This window comes from Zonotrichia albicollis, chromosome 23 (assembly GCF_047830755.1).
Source record: "Zonotrichia albicollis isolate bZonAlb1 chromosome 23, bZonAlb1.hap1, whole genome shotgun sequence".
NCBI lineage: Eukaryota > Metazoa > Chordata > Aves > Passeriformes > Passerellidae > Zonotrichia > Zonotrichia albicollis.
In genome coordinates this window covers 1,989,386-2,012,286 of record NC_133841.1, presented here as the reverse complement: position 1 = coordinate 2,012,286, position 22,901 = coordinate 1,989,386, and the positions used below count along the sequence as shown (strand labels likewise).

The following is a 22,901-nucleotide window of genomic DNA, read 5'->3' as shown; positions in this document are numbered from 1 at the left end:
TTTTCTCCTCATTTCCCTTCCCCTTTTCTCCTCATTTCCCTCTTCTTTTATCCTGGTTTTCCCTCTCATTTTTCCTGATGTTTCCCTCTCCTTTTCTCTCAATTTCTCATCTCCTTTCCCCCTGATTTTCCCTCTCCTTTTCTCCTCGTTTCCCTCTTCTGTTCTTCTGATTTCCCCTCTCCTCGTCTCATTTCCCTCTCCTTTTCTCCCAGTTTCCCATTTCCTTTTCCCCTGATTTTCCCTCTCTTTTTTCCTCATTTTCCCCTCACTTTTATCCTGATTTTCCCCTCTCATTTGCTCCTGAGTTCCCTCTCCTTTTCTCCCAATTTCCCATCTCCTTTACTCCTGATTTTTCCTTCTCCTTTTTCTCCTCATTTCCCTCTCCTTTTTTCTTGATTTCCCTCTCCTTTTCTCCTGATTTTTCCCTCTCATTTTCCCCTGATTTTCCCTCTCCTTTTTTCCTCATTTCCCTCTTCTTTTATCCTGGTTTCCCCTCTCAATTTTCCCTGATTTTCCCCTCTCTTTTTTTCCTATTTTTTTTCTCTTTTTCTCCTCTTTTCTCTTTCCTTTTCTCCTCATTGCCCCTCTCTCATCCTGATTTTTTCCCTCTCCTTTTCTCCCAATTTCCCTCTCCTTTTCCCCTGATTTCCCTCTCTTTTTTCCTCATTTCCCCCTCTCTTTTATCCTGATTTTCTTCTCCTTTTCTCCTCATTTCCCCTCTCCCTTTGGCTGTCAGTTTTAGCCCCACCATGCTGCAAATGCCTTAAAGATAATAATCTAAAATTACAAAATTACCCCTCATGGTTCCTACTACAATGCAACTTCTATTATATACATTTCATTTAAATATATATATATATAATTTTATTATATAATATTGTTCTCTTTTTATTGTTTCTTGAAACTATCCATTTTTATTTGCCAGGCCACCTTTTGCAACTTGTTTCTAATTTCATTTTTCTCTCAACAATGTCTGCCCTATTCCATATCATTTCTAATCTCAAAGTTTATTTATAAATGTACATTCTGGGAACCTTTTGTCGAGTTTTAAACATTTCATTTAAATCCATTTCCCACACGCTGGCCCTGGATAATCCTGATTTTCCCCACAGGTGCTCCAGTGGCTTCGACCGGTACCGGGAGGAGTGGCTGAGCTACGGCTGCGGCCAGGTGGGCACAGAGAGTCCCCGTCCCAAAAATCCCAATGAATCCCAATGAATCCCAATGAATCCCAATGAATCCAAATAAATCCCAATGAATCCCGATAAATCCCAATAAATCTCAATGAATCCCAATGAATTCCAATCCAAATAAATCCCAATAGATCCCAATGAATCCCAATCACAATAAATTCAAATACATCCCAATGAATCCCAGTCCCAATAAATCCCAATAAATCCCAATAAATCCCAATGAATCCCAGCCCCAATCCCAATAAATCCCAATGAATCCCAATCCAAATAAATTCCAGTCCCAATCCCAATAAATCCCAATGAATCCAAATAAATCCCAATGAATCCAAATAAATCCCAATGAATTCCAGTCCCAATCCCAATAAATCCCAGTGAATCCCAATGAATCCAAATAAATCCCAATGAATCCCAGTCCCAATCCCAATGAATCCCAATGATCCCAATCCCAATAAATTCCAGTCCCAATCCCAATAAATTCTAATGAATCCCAATGAATCCCAGTCCCAATCCCAATAAATCCCAATGAATCCCAATCCCAATGAATCCAAATGAATCCCAATGAATCCCAATGAATCCCAATGAATCCCAATGAATCCCAATAAATCTCAATGAATCCCAATGAATCCAAATAAATCCCAATGAATCCCAGTCCCAATCCCAATAAATCCCAGCCCCAATCCCAGTAAATCCAATTGAATCCCAATGAATCCCAGTCCCAATCCCAATAAATCCCAATAAATCCCAATCCCAATAAATTCCAGTCCCAATCCCAATAAATCCCAATGAATCCCAATCCCAATGAATCCCAGTCCCAATCCCAATAAATCCCAATAAATCCCAATGAATCCCAGTCCCAATCCCAATAAATCCAAGTCCCAATCCCAATCCAAATAAATCCCAGTCCAAATCAATCCCAATCCCAATCAATCCCACTTCCAGTGCCAATAAATCCCAGTGATAATCAATCCCAGTCCCAATCCCAGTCCCAATCAATCCCAATCCCAATAAATCCCAGTCCCAATCCCAATAAATCCCAGGGAATGGGGCTGAGCCACAGGAAATCCATGGCCCAGCTCAAAAAATGGATGTGTGCCCCACGGTGGTCTGGATTAGACTGAGCATCCCTCAGGATTTCCTTTTGTTCCTTTAGAAATCCCTTGGGAATTCCCTTTGGATTTCCCTTTTTTCCCTTTAGATACCCCTTTATTCCCTTTGGATGTACATTTAAACATCCCTTTATTCCCTTTAGATAACCCTTTGGATATCCCTTTATTCCCTTCACATCCCATATCCCCCTTTATTCCCTTTTCCCGTTATTCCTGTTATTCCCGTTATTCCCCATTTTCCGCTGTATTCCCATTATTCTCCCATTATTCCCATTTTCCCCTTTATTCTCATTTTTCTCATTATTCCCCTTTATTCCTATTTTTACCTTTATTCCTATTTTCACCTTTATTCCCATTTTCCCTTTATTCCCATTTTTTTCTTTTAGTCCCGTTATCCCCATTTTTTCCTTTATTCCCGTTTTCCCCTTTTCCCCCATTTTTTCCCTTATTCCCGTTATTCCATTTTTCCCTTATTCCCATTATTCCCCATTTTCCGCTGTATTCCCATTATTCTCCCATTATTCCCATTTTTCCCTTTATTCTCATTTTTCTCATTATTCCCCTTTATTCCTATTTTTACCTTTATTCCTATTTTCACCTTTATTCCTATTTTCCCCTTTATTCCCATTTTCCCTTTATTCCCATTTTTTTCTTTTAGTCCGTTATTCCCATTTTTTTCTTTATTCCCATTTTTTTCTTTATTCCCATTTTTTCTTTTAGTCCATTATTCCCATTTTTTCCTTTATTCCCATTTTTTCTTTTAGTCCCGTTATTCCCATTTTTTCCTTTATTCCCATTTTCCCCTTTCCCCCCATTTTCCCCTCGTTTTGTTGTGTTTTTCTCTGGTTTGGTTTGGAGTTTTTTTGGTTTTGGAGTGTTTTTTTTTTGGTGGGGTTTTTTTGGGTGATTTTTTAGTGATTTTATTCTGCTTTTTTACCGAAAATTCAGATTTATTTCACCAGACCCTTTGGACCCACATGGCGTCACCCTGAGGTGCACAAAGGATTTATCCCAGCATTTGCCCCAGGATTTGTCCCAGAATTTTCCACATGTCCTGCTGAAATATTTCCCAAATTTTCCTCCCCTTCTCCTCCCTCTGGGTCATTTCTGTTTGAATTTCAGTGTTTGACCCCACAGAGCCCTCCTGGAATTCCTGCTGGGCAAAATTCCCAAATTCCAAATTCCCTTTTTAACCCAAATTCCCTGTTTAACCCAAATTCTCCTTTTAACCCAAATTCTCCTTTCAACCCAAATTCCCTTTTTAACCCAAATTCTCCTTTTAACCCAAATTCCCTTTTTAACCCGAATTCCCTTTTTAACCCAAATTCCCTTTTAAACCCAAATTCTCCTTTCAACCCAAATTCTCCTTTCAACCCAAATTCCCTTTTTAACCCGAATTCTCCTTTCAACCCAAATTCCCTTTTTAACCCAAATTCTCCTTTCAACCCAAATTCTCCTTTTAACCCAAATTCCCTTTTTAACCCAAATTCTCCTTTCAACCCAAATTCTCCTTTTAACCCAAATTCCCTTTTTAACCCAAATTCTCCTTTTAACCCAAATTCCCTTTTTAACCCAAATTCTCCTTTCAACCCAAATTCCCTTTTTAACCCAGATTCTCCTTTTAACCCAAATTCCCTTTTTAACCCAAATTCTCCTTTTAACCCAAATTCTCCTTCCAACCCAAATTCCCTTTTTAACCCAAATTCCCTTTTTAACCCAAATTCTCCTTTTTAACCCAAATTCTCCTTTTTACCCAAATTCCCTTTTTAACCAAATTCCCTTTTTAACCCGAATTCTGTTTTCCCCCCCAGTCGGACGGGCAGACCTGTGAGGACCTGGCCGAGGGCGGTCGTTACTCGGCGCCCCCGGGCAGCTCCGTGTCGGTGTCACCTGGAGCTGTCACCTCGCCCACGGCCTCGCTCTTCCTCGACAGCCTCACCACCGAAGGTGGGACCTGGACAGGTGACCCCAACCCTGGGGGTGGCCCTGGACAGGTGACCCTGACACTGGAGGTGTCCCTGGATAGGTGACCCTGACACTGGAGGTGACCCTGACACTGAGGATGTCCCTGGACAGGTGACACTGAGGGTGTCCCTGGACAGGTGACCCTGGCCTTGGGGTGGCCCTGGACAGGTGACCCCAACCCTGGGATTGTCCCTGGACAGGTGACACTGACACTGGAGGTGTCCCTGGACAGGTGACCCCAGCCCTGGGGGTGTCCCTGGACAGGTGACCCTGACACTGGAGGTGTCCCTGGACAGGTGACCCCAGCCCTGGGGGTGTCCCTGGACAGGTGACCCTGACACTGGAGGTGACCCTGGACAGGTGACCCTGACACTGGGGGTGGCCCTGGATAGGTGACCCCAACCCTGGGGGTGTCCCTGGACAGGTGACCCTGACACTGGAGGTGACCCTGGCACTGGGGGTGTCCCTGGACAGGTGACCCCAGCCCTGGGGGTGTCCCTGGATGGGTGACCCTGACACTGGGGGTGTTCCTGGATAGGTGACCCTGGCCTTGGGGGTGTCCCTGGACAGGTAACCCTGACACTGGGGGTGTCCCTGGATAGATGATCCCAACCCTGGGGGTGGCCCTGGATAGGTGACCCTGACACTGGAGGTGACCCTGACACTGGGGATGACCCTGGATAGGTGACCCTGGCCTTGGGGGTGTCCCTGGATAGGTGACCCTGACACTGGAGGTGACCCTGACACTGGGGTGTCCCGGACAGGTGACCCTGACACTGGAGGTGACCCTGGACAGGTGACCCCAACCCTGGGGGTGTCCCTGGACAGGTGACCCTGACACTGGGGGTGTCCCTGGATGGGTGACCCTGGCCTTGGGGTGTCCCTGGATAGGTGACCCTGGCCTTGGGATATCCCTGGACAGGTGACCCCAACCCTGGGGTGGCCCTGGACAGGTGACCCCGACACTGAGGGTGTCCCGGACAGGTGACCCTGACACTGGAGGTGACCCTGACACTGGAGGTGACCCTGGATAGGTGACCCTGGCCTTGGAGGTGGCCCTGGACAGGTGACCCCAGCCCTGGGGGTGTCCCTGGATAATTCCCCCATCCCTGATCCATGGCAAGGTGATCCCCCATCCCTGATCCCAATCCCTGAACGCATGATCCCCCCACCCATGATCCTGTTCCTTGTGCCAGGTGGTCCCATCCTTGATCCTGACCCCTGGACAGGTGACTCCCTGGTTCCAGGACAAGTGATCCCCATCCGTGATCCCTGGACGGGTCTTTCACCTCCTCAAAAAGCAAATCCAAATCCAAGTAAACACCAGATGGGTTTTGGAGCAGAATCCTGGAATGGTTTGGGTGGGAAGGGACCTCAAATCCCATCCAATCCCCCTCCCATCACCCCAGGTGGCTCCAAGCCCCATCCAGCCTGGTCTGGGACACTTCCAGGGATCCCACAGCTTCTCTGGGAATTCCATCCCATCCCCTCCCCACCCAAAATCTTCCCAAAATCCCCGCCCAAGTTCATTTCTCCACCTGGATTTGTGAAGTTCTGCAGTCCCAGGAGGATCTGGGTTGGAAGGGACCTCAAAGCTCACCCTGTCCCCAGGACAGGGACACCTCCCACCATGCCAGGGCGCCCAAACCCCGTCCTTGGGGCGGATGAGAGCAGGAGATGATGGGAAAGGCAGCCAAGAGGTGACACCCGAGGCAGTGAGGCAGTGCTGGGAAGAGTTTTGGGGTTTTTCCAGTTTTTTTTACTCATTTGTGAAGGTCAGAGAGCAACCAAACCCTGGTGGGGGGAATCTCAGGATCCTAAAGGGGTCAATCCCAGAGAGAGGAGTTTGGGATTTCACTGGTGCCAGGACTCTCAGCCTGGAATTCCCGCGGTGATCGCTCATTTCTTGGCATTGCTGCTCCACACAAAGCCCCGATGTCCCCTGGAGACCCCCGGCGTCCGGAGCTCCGTAATCCCATTAACGCGGGGCCGGCTCCGCCGATCCTGGCGCAGGTAGCGCCGCAATTTGGCTCCTTAATAGTCGCTAACGCCAAGTGCTAATTAGGATAAATAGAAAGGAGCGCTGGTAATTGTCCTGCAGAGCTGGGTGGGGGAACGAGCTCCTGCCTGGCGGGGCTGACGCTGAAAGGAGCGATTAAAGGCAAGGAGGGAGGGGAGGGTTGGAGCTCGGCCACGAGATTGTTTTCCAGCCCTTCGCTGGTTCTTGGAAAAAAGGAACAAGAGGCTCCCTGTGTGACACAGAGCATGGAGTTAATTTGTGATCTTGGAAGGGAGCAAACGGCAGCTGCAGCCGGAGGAGAGTGGGGAGCAGCAGAGGAGCAGCTCCACCAGAAAGGGGAGCTGGGCCTTGGTGTCCTCTCCACCTGCACAGATCCCTGGATGTGTCCTCTCCAACCAGCCCAGATCCCTGGATCTGTGTCCTGTCCAACCAGCCCAGATCCCTGGATCTGTGTCCTGTCCAACCAGCCCAGATCCCTGGATCTGTGTCCTCTTCAACCAGCCAGGATCCCTGGATCTGTGTCCTGTCCAACCAGCCCAAATCCCTGGATCTGTGTCCTGTCCAACCAGCCCAAATCCCTGGATCTGTGTCTTCTCCATCCAGGCCAAATCCCTGGATCCACATCCTTCCCTTCAGCCCAGATCCATGAATCCATCTCCTCATTATCCCAAATCCCTGGATCTGTGTCTTCTCCAACCAGCCCAAATCCCTGGATCTGTGTCCTTCCCAACCAGCCCAAATCCCTGGATCTGTGTCGTGTCCAACCAGCCCAAAACCTGGATCTGTGTCCTGTCCAACCAGCCCAAATCCCTGGATCTGTCTTCCCCAACCAGGCCAAATCCCTGGATCTGTGTCTTCTCCAACCAGCCCAAATCCCTGGATCTGTGTCCTGTCCAACCAGCCCAAATCCCTGGATCTGTGTTTTCTCCAACCAGCCAGGATCCCTGGATCTGTGTCTTCTCCATCCAGGCCAAATCCCTGGATCCACATCCTTCCCTCCAGCCCAGATCCGTGAATCCATCTCCTCATTATCCCAGATCCCTGGATCTGTGTCTTCTCCAACCAGCCAGGATCCCTGGATCTGTGTCCTTCCCAACCAGCCCAAATCCTTGGATCTGTGTCCTGTCCAACCAGCCCAAATCCCTGGATCTGTGTCTTCTCCATCCAGGCCAAATCCCTGGATCCTCATCTTCCCCACCACCCCAGATCCCTGGATCCCTGTCCTCCCCATCCAGCCCTGTTTTTGGATCCACATCCTCCCCAGCCCTTCCAGTCCTCCTGGCTCTGCTCCTGGAGCTCTGGTGCACAGCCAAGCCCTGGGAATTCTGGATCAGGGTTTGGAATCCAAGCCAAGCCCCAGGAATTCTGAATTGGGATTTGGAGGCCAAGCCCCAGGAATTCTGAATTGGGATTTGGAATGCAAGCCAAGGCCCGGGAATTCTGAATTGGAATTTGGAGGCCAAGCCCCAGGAATTCTGGATCAGGGTTTGGAAGCCAAGCCAAGCCCTGGAAATTCTGGACAGGGTTTGGAATCCAAACTCTGGGAATGCTGGATCGGGGTTTGGAATCCGAGCCCTGGGAATTCTGGATAAGGGCTTGGAATCCAAACTCTGGGAATTCTGGATTGGGATTTGGAATCCCAGCCCTGGGAATTCTGGATTGGGATTTCACCCTGGTGAGGGCGATCGTGTGGAGCCTGTTGAGGGATGAAGCCGAGTCTGATAGATCCTGGTCCTTCCAGAATGACCCAAGGGATGGAAGTGGAATTTGATCATCCCGTGGGTTTATTTGGGACGTGGATTTTGATCATCCCGTGGGTTTATTTGGGATTTGGGAAATGGATTTTGATCATCCCGTGGGTTTATTTGGGAAGTGGATTTTGATCATCCCGTGGGTTTATTTGGGATTTGGGATGTGGATCTTGATCATCCCGTGGGTTTATTTGGGAAGTGGATTTTGATCATCCCGTGGGTTTATTTGGGATTTGGGACGTGGATTTTGATCATCCCGTGGGTTTATTTGGGATGTGGATTTTGATAATCCCGTGGGTTTATTTGGGATTTGGGACGTGGATTTTGATCATCCCGTGGGTTTTTTTGGGACGTGGATTTTGATCATCCCGTGGGTTTATTTGGGATTTGGGATGTGGATTTTGATAATCCTGTGGGTTTATTTGGGATTTGGGAAATGGATTTTGATCGTCCCGTGGGTTTGTTTGGGATTTGGGAAATGGATTTTGATCATCCCGTGGGTTTGTTTGGGATTTGGGACGTGGATTTTGATCATCCCGTGGGTTTGTTTGGGATTTGGGACGTGGATTTTGATCATCCCGTGGGTTTGTTTGGGATTTGGGACGTGGATTTTGATCATCCCGTGGGTTTGTTTGGGATTTGGGACGTGGATTTTGATCATCCCGTGGGTTTATTTGGGATTTGGGAAGTGGATTTTGATCATCCCGTGGGTTTGTTTGGGATTTGGGACGTGGATTTTGATCATCCCATGGGTTTGTTTGGGATTTGGGACGTGGATTTTATCATCCCGTGGGTTTTTTGGGGATTTGGGACGTGGATTTTGATCATCCCGTGGGTTTGTTTGGGATTTGGGAAGTGGATTTTGATCATCCCGTGGGTTTATTTGGGATTTGGGACGTGGAATTTGATCATCCCGTGGGTTTATTTGGGATTTGGGATGTGGATTTTGATCATCCCGTGGGTTTGTTTGGGATTTGGGAAGTGGATTTTGATCATCCCGTGGGTTTGTTTGGGATGTGGATTTTGATCATCCCGTGGGTTTGTTTGGGATTTGGGACGTGGATTTTGATCATCCCGTGGGTTTATTTGGGATTTGGGAAGTGGATTTTGATAATCCCGTGGGTTTATTTGGGATTTGGGATGTGGATTTTGATCATCCCGTGGGTTTGTTTGGGATTTGGGACGTGGATTTTGATCATCCCGTGGGTTTGTTTGGGATTTGGGACGTGGATTTTGAACTCCCGTGGGTTTTTTTGGGATGTGGATTTTGATCATCCCGTGGGTTTGTTTGGGATTTGGGAAGTGGATTTTGATCATCCCGTGGGTTTGTTTGGGACGTGGATTTTGATCATCCCGTGGGTTTATTTGGGATTTGGGACGTGGATTTTGATCATCCCGTGGGTTTATTTGGGAAGTGGATTTTGATCATCCTGTGGGTTTATTTGGGATTTGGGAAGTGGAATTTGATAATCCCGTGGGTTTATTTGGGATTTGGGACGTGGATTTTGATCATCCCGTGGGTTTGTTTGGGATTTGGGATGTGGATTTTGATCATCCCGTGGGTTTATTTGGGATGTGGATTTTGATCATCCCGTGGGTTTATTTGGGATCTGGGACATGGATTTTGATAATCCTGTGGGTTTATTTGGATTTGGGACGTGGATTTTGATCATCCCGTGGATTTATTTGGGATTTGGGACGTGGATTTTGATCATCCCGTGGGTTTGTTTGGGATTTGGGATGTGGATTTTGGTCATCCCGTGGGTTTGTTTGAGATTTGGGACGTGGATTTTGATCATTCCATGGGTTTATTTGGGACGTGGATTTTGATCATCCCGTGGGTTTATTTGGGATTTGGGACGCGGATTTTGATCATCCCGTGGGTTTATTTGGGATTTGGGAAGTGGATTTTGAACTCCCCTGGGTTTATTTGGGATTTGGGACGTGGATTTTGATCATCCCGTGGGTTTATTTGGGATTTGGGATGTGGATTTTGATCATCCCGTGGGTTTATTTGGGATGTGGATTTTGATCATCCCGTGGGTTTATTTGGGATTTGGGACGTGGATTTTGATCATCCCGTGGGTTTTTTTGGGATTTGGGACGTGGATTTTGATCATCCCGTGGGTTTATTTGGGATTTGGGAAGTGGATTTTGATCATCCCGTGGGTTTATTTGGGATGTGGATTTTGATCATCCCGTGGGTTTATTTGGGATTTGGGACGTGGAATTTGATCATCCCGTGGATTTATTTGGGATTTGGGACGTGGATTTTGATCATCCCGTGGGTTTGTTTGGGATTTGGGAAGTGGATTTTGATCATCCCGTGGGTTTGTTTGGGATGTGGATTCCGTGGGTTTATTTGGGACGTGGATTTTGATCATCCCGTGGGTTTATTTGGGAAGTGGATTTTGATCATCCCGTGGGTTTATTTGGGATTTGGGACGTGGATTTTGATCATCCCGTGGGTTTATTTGGGATTTGGGAAGTGGATTTTGATCATCCCGTGGGTTTATTTGGGATTTGGGAAGTGGATTTTGGTCATCCCGTGGGTTTGTTTGGGATGTGGATTTTGATCATCCCGTGGGTTTTTTTGGGATTTGGGACGTGGATTTTGATCATCCCGTGGGTTTGTTTGGGATTTAAGAAGTGGATTTTGATCATCCCGTGGATTTATTTGGGATTTGGGAAGTGGATTTTGATCATCCCATGGGTTTTTTGGGATTTGGGAAGTGGATTTTGATCATCCCGTGGGTTTGTTTGGGATTTGGGACGTGGATTTTGATCATCCTGTGGGTTTATTTGGGATGTGGATTTTGATCATCTCGTGGGTTTATTTGGGATTTGGGACGTGGATTTTGAACTCCCGTGGGTTTTTTTGGGATTTGGGAAGTGGATTTTGATCATCCCGTGGGTTTGTTTGGGATTTGGGACGTGGATTTTGATCATCCCGTGGGTTTATTTGGGATTTGGGACGTGGATTTTGATCATCCCGTGGGTTTATTTGGGATTTTGGGACGTGGATTTTGATCATCCCGTGGATTTATTTGGGATTTGGGACGTGGATTTTGATCTCCTGTGGGTTTATTTGGGATTTGGGACGTGGATTTTGATCATCCTTTGGGTTTATTTGGGATTTGGGACGTGGATTTTGATCATCCCGTGGGTTTGTTTGGGATTTGGGAAGTGGATTTTGATAATCCTGTGGGTTTTTTTTGGGATTTGGGAAGTGGATTTTGATCATCCCGTGGGTTTTTTTTGGGATTTGGGAAGTGGATTTTGATCATCCCGTGGGTTTATTTGGGACGTGGATTTTGATCATCCCGTGGGTTTGTTTGGGATTTGGGACGTGGATTTTGATCATCCCGTGGGTTTATTTGGGACGTGGATTTTGATTTCCCGTGGGTTTTTTTGGGATGCAGATTCCACAGGCTGAGCCCAGTGATGGATCAAAGCTCCACGGGGAGCAGTGAGCGACCCCTCGAGCCCAGAAATTCCATTTCCCCAGAAATCCCATCCCGAGGGGAGGAATTGGATGGGAAACACGAGGATATCACTGAAAACTCCTGATTTTCTGTTTTGCTGTGTTTTCTCCTTTCAGACGACACCAAACTCAACCAGTTTGCAGGAGAGGGTAAGCAAGGCCATTTTACTTAGCATAGGGTTTTTTAAAAAACTTAAATTTTTTTTGATAATAATTTGTGATTTGGACAAGGAATAGAACAGACACTTGAATAATTTATTAATGTATTTTTGTGATTTTTCTTAATTTGTAAATTTTAAAAACGTGAGAATTTCTAATTTTAAATTTTTAATTTTATACATTTCGAGAATTTTTAATTTGAAATATTGTAAGCATTTTTATATTTTAAATTTTACGCATGTTAAGAATTTTTAATTTTAAATTTTGTAAATAATTTTAAATTTTGTAAATAATTTTAAATTTCTATTTTTAAATTTTATCTTTTTTTTTTTAATTTTAAATGTTGTAAAGAGTTTTACATTTTAAATTTTATAAATGGTAAGAATTTTTAATTTCAAATTTGGTAAATATTTTTTACATTTAGAATTTTAACTTTTTATACATTTTAAAATTTTAACTTTTATACATTTTAAATTTTTACTTTTATACATTTTAAGAATTTTAAATTTTAACTTTTATACATTTTAAATTTTAACTTTTATACATGTTAAGAATTTTTAATTTTAAATTTTGTAAATAATTTTTAAATTTTTATTTTTAAATTTTATCATTTTTAAAAAATTTTAAATGTTGTAAATAGTTTTACATTTTAAATTTTATAAATGGCAAGAATTTTTCATTTCAACTTTGGTAAATATTTTTTACATTTAAAATTTTAACTTTTTATACATTATAAAATTTTAACTTTTATACATTTTAAATTTTGACTTTTATACATTTTAAATTTTAACTTTTATACATTTAAAATTTTAACTTTTATACATTTTAAAATTTTAACTTTTACACATTTTAAGAATTTTAAATTTTTAAATTTTGTAAATAATTTAATTTTTTTTTTTTATTTTGCCAATATTTTTGTGGTTTAAATTTTAATTTTTTTTTAATTAAAAAAATAAAATAATTTAGCAGTTTTCTGCAATCCTCCTGACCTTTTCCATTTCCCTGCAGGGAGCAGCCTGCCCGCACAGAGCAGGGGTGCCCCCATCCCCACGGGCACCGTGGTTGGCATCGTGGTGGCCGTGCTGGTGCTGGCCGGTGCCATCCTGGCCGGGATCTCCATCAGCGGCCACCCCACGTCCAGCGCCGCCCTCTTCTTCATCGAGGTGAGGCAGCAGCTCCGCCCTGCCCGGGGATCCTCCCATCCTCCTCATCCTCCTCATCCTCCCCTCTCCTGGGTCTGGGTCCTCCCAGGCAGCCCAGATCCCTCAATCCGTGATCCTGGATCTGTGTCCTTCTCCATCTCAGATCCCTGGATCTGTGTCCTGTCCAACCACCTCAGATCCCTGGATCTGTGTCCTTCCCATTCAGTGAGATCCAGGCATTCCAAATAACCCTTTTGAAATATGAAACAACTTTTAAAATTCACTTTTATCATTCAAAATGCACCTACCAACAACACCCTTTGTGCCCAGGATTCTTTCCCCCCGTTATTTCCCCCCCCATTATTTTTCCCCCATTATTTTTCCCCCATCATTTTCCTCCATTATTTTTCCCCATGATTTTCCCCCATGATTTTCCCCCATTATTTATTTCCCCCATTATTTATTTTCCCCATCATGTTTCCCTCATCATTTCCCCCCATCTTTCTCCCCCATTATTTTTCCCCATTTTCCCTCCATTTTCCCTTCATTTCTCCCCCCATTTTCCCCCATTATTTTCCCCCATTTTCCCTCCATTCCCCCCCCATTTTCCTTTCATTTCTCCCCCCATTTTTGCCGATTTTCCCCCATCGTTTTCCCCCATTATTTTTCCCCATTTTCCCTCCATTTCCCCCCCCATTTTCCCTTCATTTCTCCCCCCATTTTTGCCGATTTTTCCCCATCGTTTTCCCCCATTATTTTTCCCCATTTTCCCTCAATTTTTCCCCCCATTTTTCCCCATTATTTTTCCCCATTTTCCCTCCATTTTCCCTTCATTTCTCCCCCCATTTTTGCCCATTTTCCCCCATTATTTTCCCCATCATTACCCCCCATTATTTTCCCCATTTTCCCTTCATTTCTCCCCCCATTTTTGCCCATTTCCCCCATTATTTTTCCCCATTTTCCCTCCATTTTCCCCCATCATTTTCTCCAATCTTTCTCCCCCATTATTTTTCCCCATTTTCCCTCCATTTCTCCCTCCATTTTTCCCCATTTTCCCCCATTATTTTCCCCCATTTTCCCTCCATTTTCCCCCATTTTCCCTTCATTTCTCCACCCATTTTGGCCCATTTTCCCCCATTATTTTTCCCCCATTATTTTTCCCCCATTATTTTTCCCCATTTTCCCTCCATTTCTCCCTCCATTTTTCCCCATTTTCCCCCATTATTTTTCCCCATTTTCCCCCATTATTTTCCCCCATTATTTTCCCCATTTTCCCCCATCATTTTTCCCCCATCATTTTCTCGAATCTTTCTCCCCCATTATTTTTCCCCATTTTCCCTCCATTTCCCCCCCCATTTTCCTTTCATTTCTCCCCCCATTTTTGCCCATTTTCCCCCATTATTTTCCCCCATTATTTTTCCCCATTTTCCCCCATTATTTTCCCCCATCGTTTTCCCCCATTATTTTTCCCCATTTTCCCTCCATTTTTTCCCCATTTTCCCTTCATTTCTCCCCCCATTTTGGCCCATTCTCCCCCATTATTTTTCCCCATTATTTTTCCCCATTATTTTTCCCCATTTCCCCCCATTATTTTTCCCCCATTATTTTTCCCCCATCATTTTCTCCAATCTTTCTCCCCCATTATTTTTCCCCATTTTTCCCCCCATTTTCCCTTCATTTATCCCCCCATTTTTGCCCATTTTCCCCATCGTTTTCCCCCATTATTTTTCCCCATTTTCCCTCCATTTTCCCTTCATTTCTCCCCCCATTTTTCCCCATTATTTTTCCCCATTTTCCCTCCATTTCCCCCCCCATTTTCCCTTCATTTCTCCCCCCATTTTTGCCCATTTCCCCCCATTATTTTCCCCCATTATTTTTCCCCATTTTCCCTCATCATTTCCCCCCATCATTTTATCCAATCTTTCTCCCCCATTATTTTTCCCCCATTATTTTTCCCCATTATTTTCCCCCATCATTTTCCCCATTATTTTTCCCCATTTTCCCTCCATTTCCCCCCCATTTTCCCCCATCATTTCTCCTCCCATTTTTGCCCATTTTCCCCCATTATTTTTCCCCCATTATTTTTCCCCCATTATTTTTCCCCATTTTCCCCCATCATTTTTCCCCCATCATTTTCTCCAATCTTCCTCCCCCATTATTTTTCCCCATTTTCCCTCCATTTCCCCCCCATTTTCCCTTCATTTCTCCCCCCATTTTTGCCCATTTTCCCCCATTATTTTCCCCCCATTATTTTTCCCCATTTCCCCCCATTATGTTTCCCCCATCATTTTCTCCAATCTTTCTCCCCCATTATGTTTCCCCATTTTCCCTCCATATCCCCCCCATTTTTGCCCATTTCCCCCCATTATTTTTCCCCATTTTCTCCCATTATTTTTCCCATCATTACCCCCCATTATTTTTCCCCATTTTCCCTCCATTCCCCCCCCCATTTTCCTTTCATTTCTCCCCCCATTTTTGCCCATTTTCCCCCATTATTTTCCCCCCATTATTTTTCCCCATTTTCCCCCATCATTTTCCCCATCGTTTTCCCCCATTATTTTTCCCCATTTTCCCTTCATTTCTCCCCCCATTTTTGCCCATTTTTCCCCATTATTTTCCCCCAGTATTTTCCCCCATTTTCCCTCCATTTTCCCCCCATTTTCCCTTCATTTCTCCCCCCATTTTTGCCCATTTTTCCCTATCGTTTTCCCCCATTATTTTTCCCCATTTTCCCCATTATTTTCCCCCATTATTTTCCCCCATTATTTTCCCCCATTATTTTCCCCCATTATTTTTCCCCATTTTCCCCCCATCATTTTCTCCAGTCTTTCTCCCCCATTATTTTTCCGCATTTTCCCTCCATTTCTCCCTCCATTTTTCCCCATTTTCCCCCATTATTTTTCCCCATTTTCCCTCCATTTCCCCCCCATTTTCCCTTCATTTCTCCCCCCATTTTTGCCCATTTTCCCCCATTATTTTTCCCCCATTATTTTTGCCCATTTTCCCCATTATTTTCCCCCATCATTTTCCCCCATTATTTTTCCCCATTATTTTCCCCCATCTTTCTCCCCCATTATTTTCCACCATTATTTTCCCTCATTATTTTTCCCCATTATTTTCCCCCATCGTTTTCCCCCATTATTTTTCCCCATTTTCCCTCCATTTCCCCCCCATTTTCCCTTCATTTCTCCCCCCATTTTCCTCCATTATTTTCCCCCATTATTTTTCCCCATTATTTTTCCCCATTTTCCCTCATTATTTTTCCCCATTTTCCCCCATCATTTTCCCCCATCTTTCTCCCCCATTATTTTTCCCCATTTTCCCTCCATTTTTCCCTCCATTTTCCCTTCATTTCTCCCCCCATTTTTGCCCATTTCCCCCCATTATTTTCCCCCATTATTTTTCCCCATTTTCCCTCATTATTTTTCCCCATTATTTTCCCCCATTATTTTCCCCCATTATTTTTCCCCATTTTCCCCCATTATTTTCCCCCATCATTTTCTCCAATCTTTCTCCCCCATTATTTTTCCCCATTTTCCCTCCATTTGCCCCCCATTTTCCCTTCATTTCTCCCCCCATTTTTGCCCATTTCCCCCCATTATTTTCCCCCATTATTTTCCCCCATTATTTTTCCCCATTATTTTTCCCCAGTATTTTCCCCCATTTTCCCTCCATTTTCCCCCCATTTTCCCTTCATTTCTCCCCCCATTTTTGCCCATTTTTCCCTATCGTTTTCCCCCATTATTTTTCCCCATTTCCCCCATTATTTTCCCCCATTATTTTCCCCCATTATTTTTCCCCATTTTCCCTCCATTTCTCCCTCCATTTTTCCCCATTTTCCCTCCATTTCCCCCCCCATTTTCCCTTCATTTCTCCCCCCATTTTGCCCATTTTCCCCCATTATTTTTCCCCATTATTTTTATTATTTTTCCCCATTCTCCCCCATCATTTCCCCCCATTTTTCTCCCCCATTTTCCCAGCAGGAACGGTGGCTTGGGGCCCTGTCCCAGCTGCTCACCCGTCCCTGTTTCTGTCCCCAGCGGAGGCCGCACCGCTGGCCCGCCATGAAATTCCGGAACCACGGCAACCACGGCTCCTACGCCGAGGTGGAGGCGGCCGGCCAGGAGAAGGAGGGGTTTGTGGAGGCCGAGCAGTGCTGAGCGCTTCTCCTGGGGAATCCATCCCGAGGGATCCGTCCTGAGGGATCCATCCTGACGGATCCTGAGGGAATCCATCCCGAGGGATCCATCCTGAGGAATCCATCCTGAGGGATCCATCCTGAGGAATCTGTCCTGAGGAATCCGTCCTGAGGGATCCTGAGGGATCCATCCCAAGGAATCCATCCCGAGGGATCTGTCCTGAGGGATCCATCTCGAGGGATCCATCCTGAGGGATCCTGAGGAATCCATCCTGAGGAATCCATCCCGAGGAATCCATCCTGAGGAATCCATCCCGAGGGATCCATCCCAAGGGATCAATTCTGGGGAATCCATCCCGAGGAATCCATCCTGAGGAATCCGTCCTAAGGGATCCGTCCTGAGGGATCCATTCTGGGGAATCCGTCCTGAGGAATCCATCCTGTGGAATCCGTCCTGAGGGATCCAAGCCGAGGAATCCATCCTGAGGGATCTGTCCTGAGGGATCCTGAGGGATCCATCCTGAGGGATCCATCCTGAGGGATCCTGAGGAATCAATCCCAAGGAATCCCAAAGAATCCCAAGGAATCCATCCTGAGGAATCCATCCTGAGGGATCCATCCTGCGGGATCCGTCCTGAGGGATCCTGAGGAATCCATCCCAAGGATTCCCAAAGAATCCCAAGGAATCCATCCTGAGGAATCCATCCTGAGGGATCCGTCCTGAGGGATCCATCCTGAGGGATCCTGAGGAATCCATCCCGAGGGATCCATCCTGAAGGATCCATCCTGAGGAATCCTGAGGAATCCATCCTGAAGGATCCATCCCGAGGGATCCATCCTGAGGAATCCATCCTGAGGAATCCATCCCAAAGACTCCCGAAGAATCCTGAGGGATCCATCCCATGGGATCCTGAGGAATCCATCCCAAGGAATCCTGAGGGATCCTGAGGAATCCATCCTGAGGGATCCTGAGGAATCCGTCCTGAGGAATCCATCCCGAGGAATCCATCCCGAGGGATCCATCCTGAGGAATCTGTCCTGAGGAATCCGTCCTGAGGGATCCAAACCGAGGAATCCATCCCAAGGAATCTGTCCTGAGGAATCCGTCCTGAGGGATCCATCCTGAGGGATCGATTTTGAGGAATCCATCCCATGGGATCCTGAGGAATCCATCCCGAGGGATCCTGACAAATCCCGAGGAATGCGAAGGAATCCATCCCAAGGAATCCTGACAAATCCTGAGGAATCCATCCCGAGGAATCCAGACAAATCCCGATGGATCCATCCCAAGGAATCCTGACAAATCCTGAGGAATCTATCCCAAGGAATCGCAAGGAACCCTGAGGAATCCATCCCGAGAAATCCTGAGGAATCCTTCCTAAGGAATCCTGACAAATCCTGAGGAATCCATCCCAAGGAATCCAGACAAATCCCGATGGATCCATCCCAAGGAATCCTGACAAATCCCAAGGAATCCATCCCAAGGAATCCATCCCAAAGACTCCCGAAGAATCCTGAGGGATCCATCCCAAGGAATCCTGACAGATCCCGAGAAATCCATCCCAAAGACTCCTGAGGAATCCCGAGGAATCTCTCCCAAGGAATCGCAAGGAACCCTGAGGAATCCATCCCAAAGAATCCTGAGGGATCCATCCCAAGGAATCCGGACAAATCCTGAGGGATCCATCCCAAGGTATCCATCCCGAGAAATCCTGAGGAATTCTTCCTAAGGAATCCTGACAAATCCTGAGGAATCCATCCCGGGGAATGCCAAGGAATCCATCCCAAGCAATCCTGACAAATCCCGATGGATCCATCCCAAGGAATCCATCCCAAAGACTCCCAAAGAATCCTGAGGGATCTATCCCAAGGAATCCTGACAGATCCCGAGAAATCCATCCCAAGGAATCCTGACAAGTCCCGAGGAATGTGAAGGAATCCATCCCAAGGAATCCTGACAAATCCTGAGGAATCCATCCCAAAGACTCCCGAAGAATCCTGAGGGATCCATCCTAAGGAATCCTGAGAAATCCCGAGGAAACCATCCTAAGGAATCCTGACAAATCCTGAGGGATCCATCCCAAGGAATCCTGACAAATCCTGAGGAATCCATCCTGAAAAATCCCAAGGAATCTCGAGGAATCCATCCCAAGGAATCCAGAGGAATCCATCCCAAGGAATCCCAAAGAATCTCAAGGAATCCTGAAGAACCCATCCCAAGGAATCCCAAGGAATCCCAAGGAATCCATCCTAAGAAATCCTCACAAATCCTGAGGAATCCATCCCAAGGAATGCCAAAGAATCCATTCCAAGGAATCCTGACAAATCCTGAGGGATCCATCCCAAGGAATCGTGAGGAATCCACCCTGAGGAACCCCGAGGAATCCATCCCAAGGAATCCCAAGGAATTCCAAGCTTTCCATGCCCCAAAGTGCTGGAATAAATTAATTTGTTGATAAATTGTTAATTGTCACCCTTGGCCCTGAAGGAGACAGAGAGAGGGGGGGAAATAAATCTGAAATTCCACCAAAATTCGTTTTCTGATGGCCAGTGGGAACGGAGAGGGATTTGGGGACAAAACTCTGGGATAAATCCAGGATTCAGATCCGTCAGGAATGTCTGGACATCGCAGGAAACCTCAGAATCACTCCTTAACCTCATCATTTTTAGGTTTTTTTTCGAATTTTGCTTCCATTTCCCCCTGTTTGGATTTGGATGGATATTGGGACCCCAAGGGAGGCTTTGACTCGAGACCTCTCAGCATTTTCTGCTCCTCCTGTGCCACCAAAATCCAACATTCACCCACAAAATAATCCCTGAACTGAGGGGAAAAAACAAAACCAGAATCCCAAATCCAGCAGGAGGGAAATTTTCATCCCCCCTCACCACAAAATGCTGTTGCATTATGGATTTTTTCCCACCCCCTCTTTATTTTTAATTTTCTCCTGCTCCTCAGCTATTTATTCTGATAATCAAATTTTGGGTGTATTTTATCCCCTGTTGCTGCCGGTGATTAGGGTCTGTCTAATTAATATTTTCCTTCTCATCTGCTGAATTTATGGAACGATTACAGATAAATGTGGATGTTTTTTGTGTTGCACTCAGACCCCAAATTCGACTTTCTTGCAGCCCCTGGGGAGAATTTTTGCTGCATTTTATGATATAAAAACACCAAAATGCTCCAGCTGAGTCATGATCGCGCCCCAGATTTGGAAGTTTTATTCCCAAATCAAGAATTTCCCTAAAAATTTATTTCTTTCCCCAAAGTGGGAAGTAAAGGGAATTTATCATCCAGTTTTTACCCCAAATTTGATCTCCTTTGTCATGGTGATGAGTTAATTAATGTGGGGTTTCTTTCTCTGAATTTCACTTTTTTTTTTCCCAATGGTTAAAATTTGAATTATGAATTCCAACAGTTTCAGGCTTGGTTTTTCCTGTTTTTCTGCGCATGGGAACAGTGAGATTTTGGGTTCTTCTCTTCCCCCGCAGCCCCTGGAACTGCTGGGAAACATCCAAGAGTTCTGAAATGCCACAGATTTAAAGAAAAAAACAGATTTTAAAGAGCAAGAATTGTACCAGACCCTGGGGTTTTGTGCTGCAGCTGGGATTTTGGGAGAAAATCTGGATTTAGGGAAAGATTCAGGTGAGGAATCCTTCAAATATATAAAAAAAAATCACTTTAAGGTCATTCAGAACCTGGGAATAATTTCACATCCAAACTTCCTTTTTTAAAAAATATGTTTATTCCCATTAGAAAAATAAATAATAAATCTATTTTTTTTCCCCCCATTTTCCCTTTCACCCTCTTTTCCTTGAGGCTGGGAGAAGCTGTGCTAATAATGCAAACAGGTAGGAGTTAATTTAATTTAATCAGGATTAAAGAATTCTCCCATCCTGGTATCTTGTTCTATTTCTCTTGAGTGGAAAAGCAGCGGATCCGCAATTAGAGATAGAAATATTCCATTTTTACATCAATATTCCAATTTTTTTGCAATAAATTCCATTCATATACACACACATAAATCACCAGTTTTAACAGAAAATAAAAAACAATTTTAAAATCTGTTAAAAATTGATTTCTACACCAAACAAACCCCAAGAAATAGAGGGGAAAATCACCTCAGCCATGCAAATAAACAGATTTTTAAACCTGGAAATGCTTAAAAGGTCCAAAGCAGCATCTTGAGCCATAATTAACAGCAAGGAGGGAGCAGATTGCTCCAGCAGGGCCCGTGGGTGGAGGAATAAAACCTCAAATAAATGCTCTGAATCTGCATTTTCCGGGCAGAATTCAGCTCTGGGAGCGGGGAATTTGGGTATTAAATGGATTTATTGTGCCTCGCTCAGCAGGGAGGGATGGGAATGGTTTTATTTCTTGCAAAGAACCTGGAATTTGTTGATTTTTTGGGGGGTTTTTGTAGGGAAAATGGGATTTTTAAGGCTGGGTGGAATCGCCTGGAGCTGCTTTTTTTTTTTTTTTCCCCCTTCCAAAATGCAGGAATGGGATGAGGAGAGGGCGGAATTCCAGGGTGGGATAATTATCACCACAATCCCCTCCAAAAAATGCAAAAAAATTGGATTTAAAGGAGCAGGAAACATCTGCACATTTCCCTTCAGCTGCCACCAGAGGATCCTGAAATCACCTTCATTTTCCACTACAATTTTCCTGTTAAAAAAGACCAAGAAAACCCAAATCCTGAGCATTTTTAATTTATTTTTATTCCATTCCCCCCTTTATTTTTCTCCCTTTTCCTCTTTTTCACCCATTGTTTAGCAAGTGGGTCAGGCCAGGAATTTTTCCCCATTTCCAGGAAAATTCAGCTCAATTTTCCCGATTCCCTCCTCGATTTCAGCCATCAAACATTGACAGGAGCTTTTTTTTGCTAAATTTTTTAAAAAAGCTGACAAAACCTCCAGCCTGTGCTGGCAGAACTCATGTAAACCCTTTTTTATTTTTATTTTTATTTTTTATTTTCCCTGCAAAGCGATGACATCACTGAGGAAAAAGGAGGAAAAAAAAACCTTTGAAATTTGGTTTTTTTTAAGGGCTGATGGAGGATTTTTAACTTCTCCAGGTGAGATGGGGACTTCTGGAATAAAGAGAAAACCCAGAATAATGAGAAAATCCAGAATAATGAGAAAACCCAGAATTCCAGAATAATGAGAAAATCCAGAATAAAGAGAAAATCCAGAATAAAGAGAAAACCCAGAATTCCAGAATAAAGAGAAAACTCAGAATAATGAGAAAACCCAGAATTCCAGAATAATGAGAAAACTCAGAATAAAGAGAAAACTCAGAATAAAGAGAAAACCCAGAATTCCAGAATAATGAGAAAATCCAGAATTCCAGAATAATAAGAAAATCCAGAATAAAGAGAAAACCCAGAATTCCAGAATAATGAGAAAATCCAGAATTCCAGAATAATGAGAAAACTTAGAATAATGAGAAAATCCAGAATTCCAGAATAATGAGAAAATCCAGAATTACAGAATAATGAGAAAACCCAGAATTCCAGAATAATGAGAAAATCCAGTATAAAGAGAAAATCCAGAATTCCAGAATAATGAGAAAACCCAGAATTACAGAATAATGAGAAAATCCAGAATTACAGAATAATGAGAAAACCCAGAATTACAGAATAATAAGAAAACCCAGAATTCCAGAATAAAGAGAAAACCTAGAATAAAGAGAAAACCCAGAATAAAGAGAAAACCCAGAATAATGAGAAAACCCAGAATTCCAGAATAAAGAGAAAACTCAGAATAAAGAGAAAACCCAGAATTCCAGAATAAAGAGAAAACCCAGAATTCCAGAATAATGAGAAAACCCAGAATTCCAGAATAATGAGAAAATCCAGAATTCCAGAATAATGAAAAAAATCCAGAATAAAGAGAAAACCCAGAATTCCAGAATAATGAGAACACTCAGAATAATGAGAAAAT

General features: G+C 44.4%; 1 protein-coding gene across 2 annotated transcripts in view; it reads left to right on the top strand.

Annotated features, from left to right (window-relative positions):
- The window catches only part of PLXDC1 (plexin domain containing 1), a 38,437-nt gene extending 18,185 nt beyond the window's left edge, over positions 1-20,252 (top strand). The window contains exons 10-15 of one of the 2 annotated variants that reach the window (XR_012583568.1): positions 1,113-1,170; positions 4,111-4,261; positions 11,637-11,669; positions 12,687-12,841; positions 16,861-18,651; positions 18,830-20,252. Coding sequence is in view for 1 of the 2 variants with exons in the window: in XM_074557544.1 (XP_074413645.1) it covers positions 1,113-1,170; positions 4,111-4,246; positions 11,637-11,669; positions 12,687-12,841; positions 16,861-16,980 (502 nt within the window). In the remaining variant the exon portion in view is untranslated. Of the gene's footprint in view, positions 1-1,112; positions 1,171-4,110; positions 4,262-11,636; positions 11,670-12,686; positions 12,842-16,860; positions 18,652-18,829 lie in introns of those variants that run through there. The other variant, XM_074557544.1, reaches the window with a different exon arrangement.
- Positions 20,253-22,901: the final 2,649 nt, after the last annotated feature.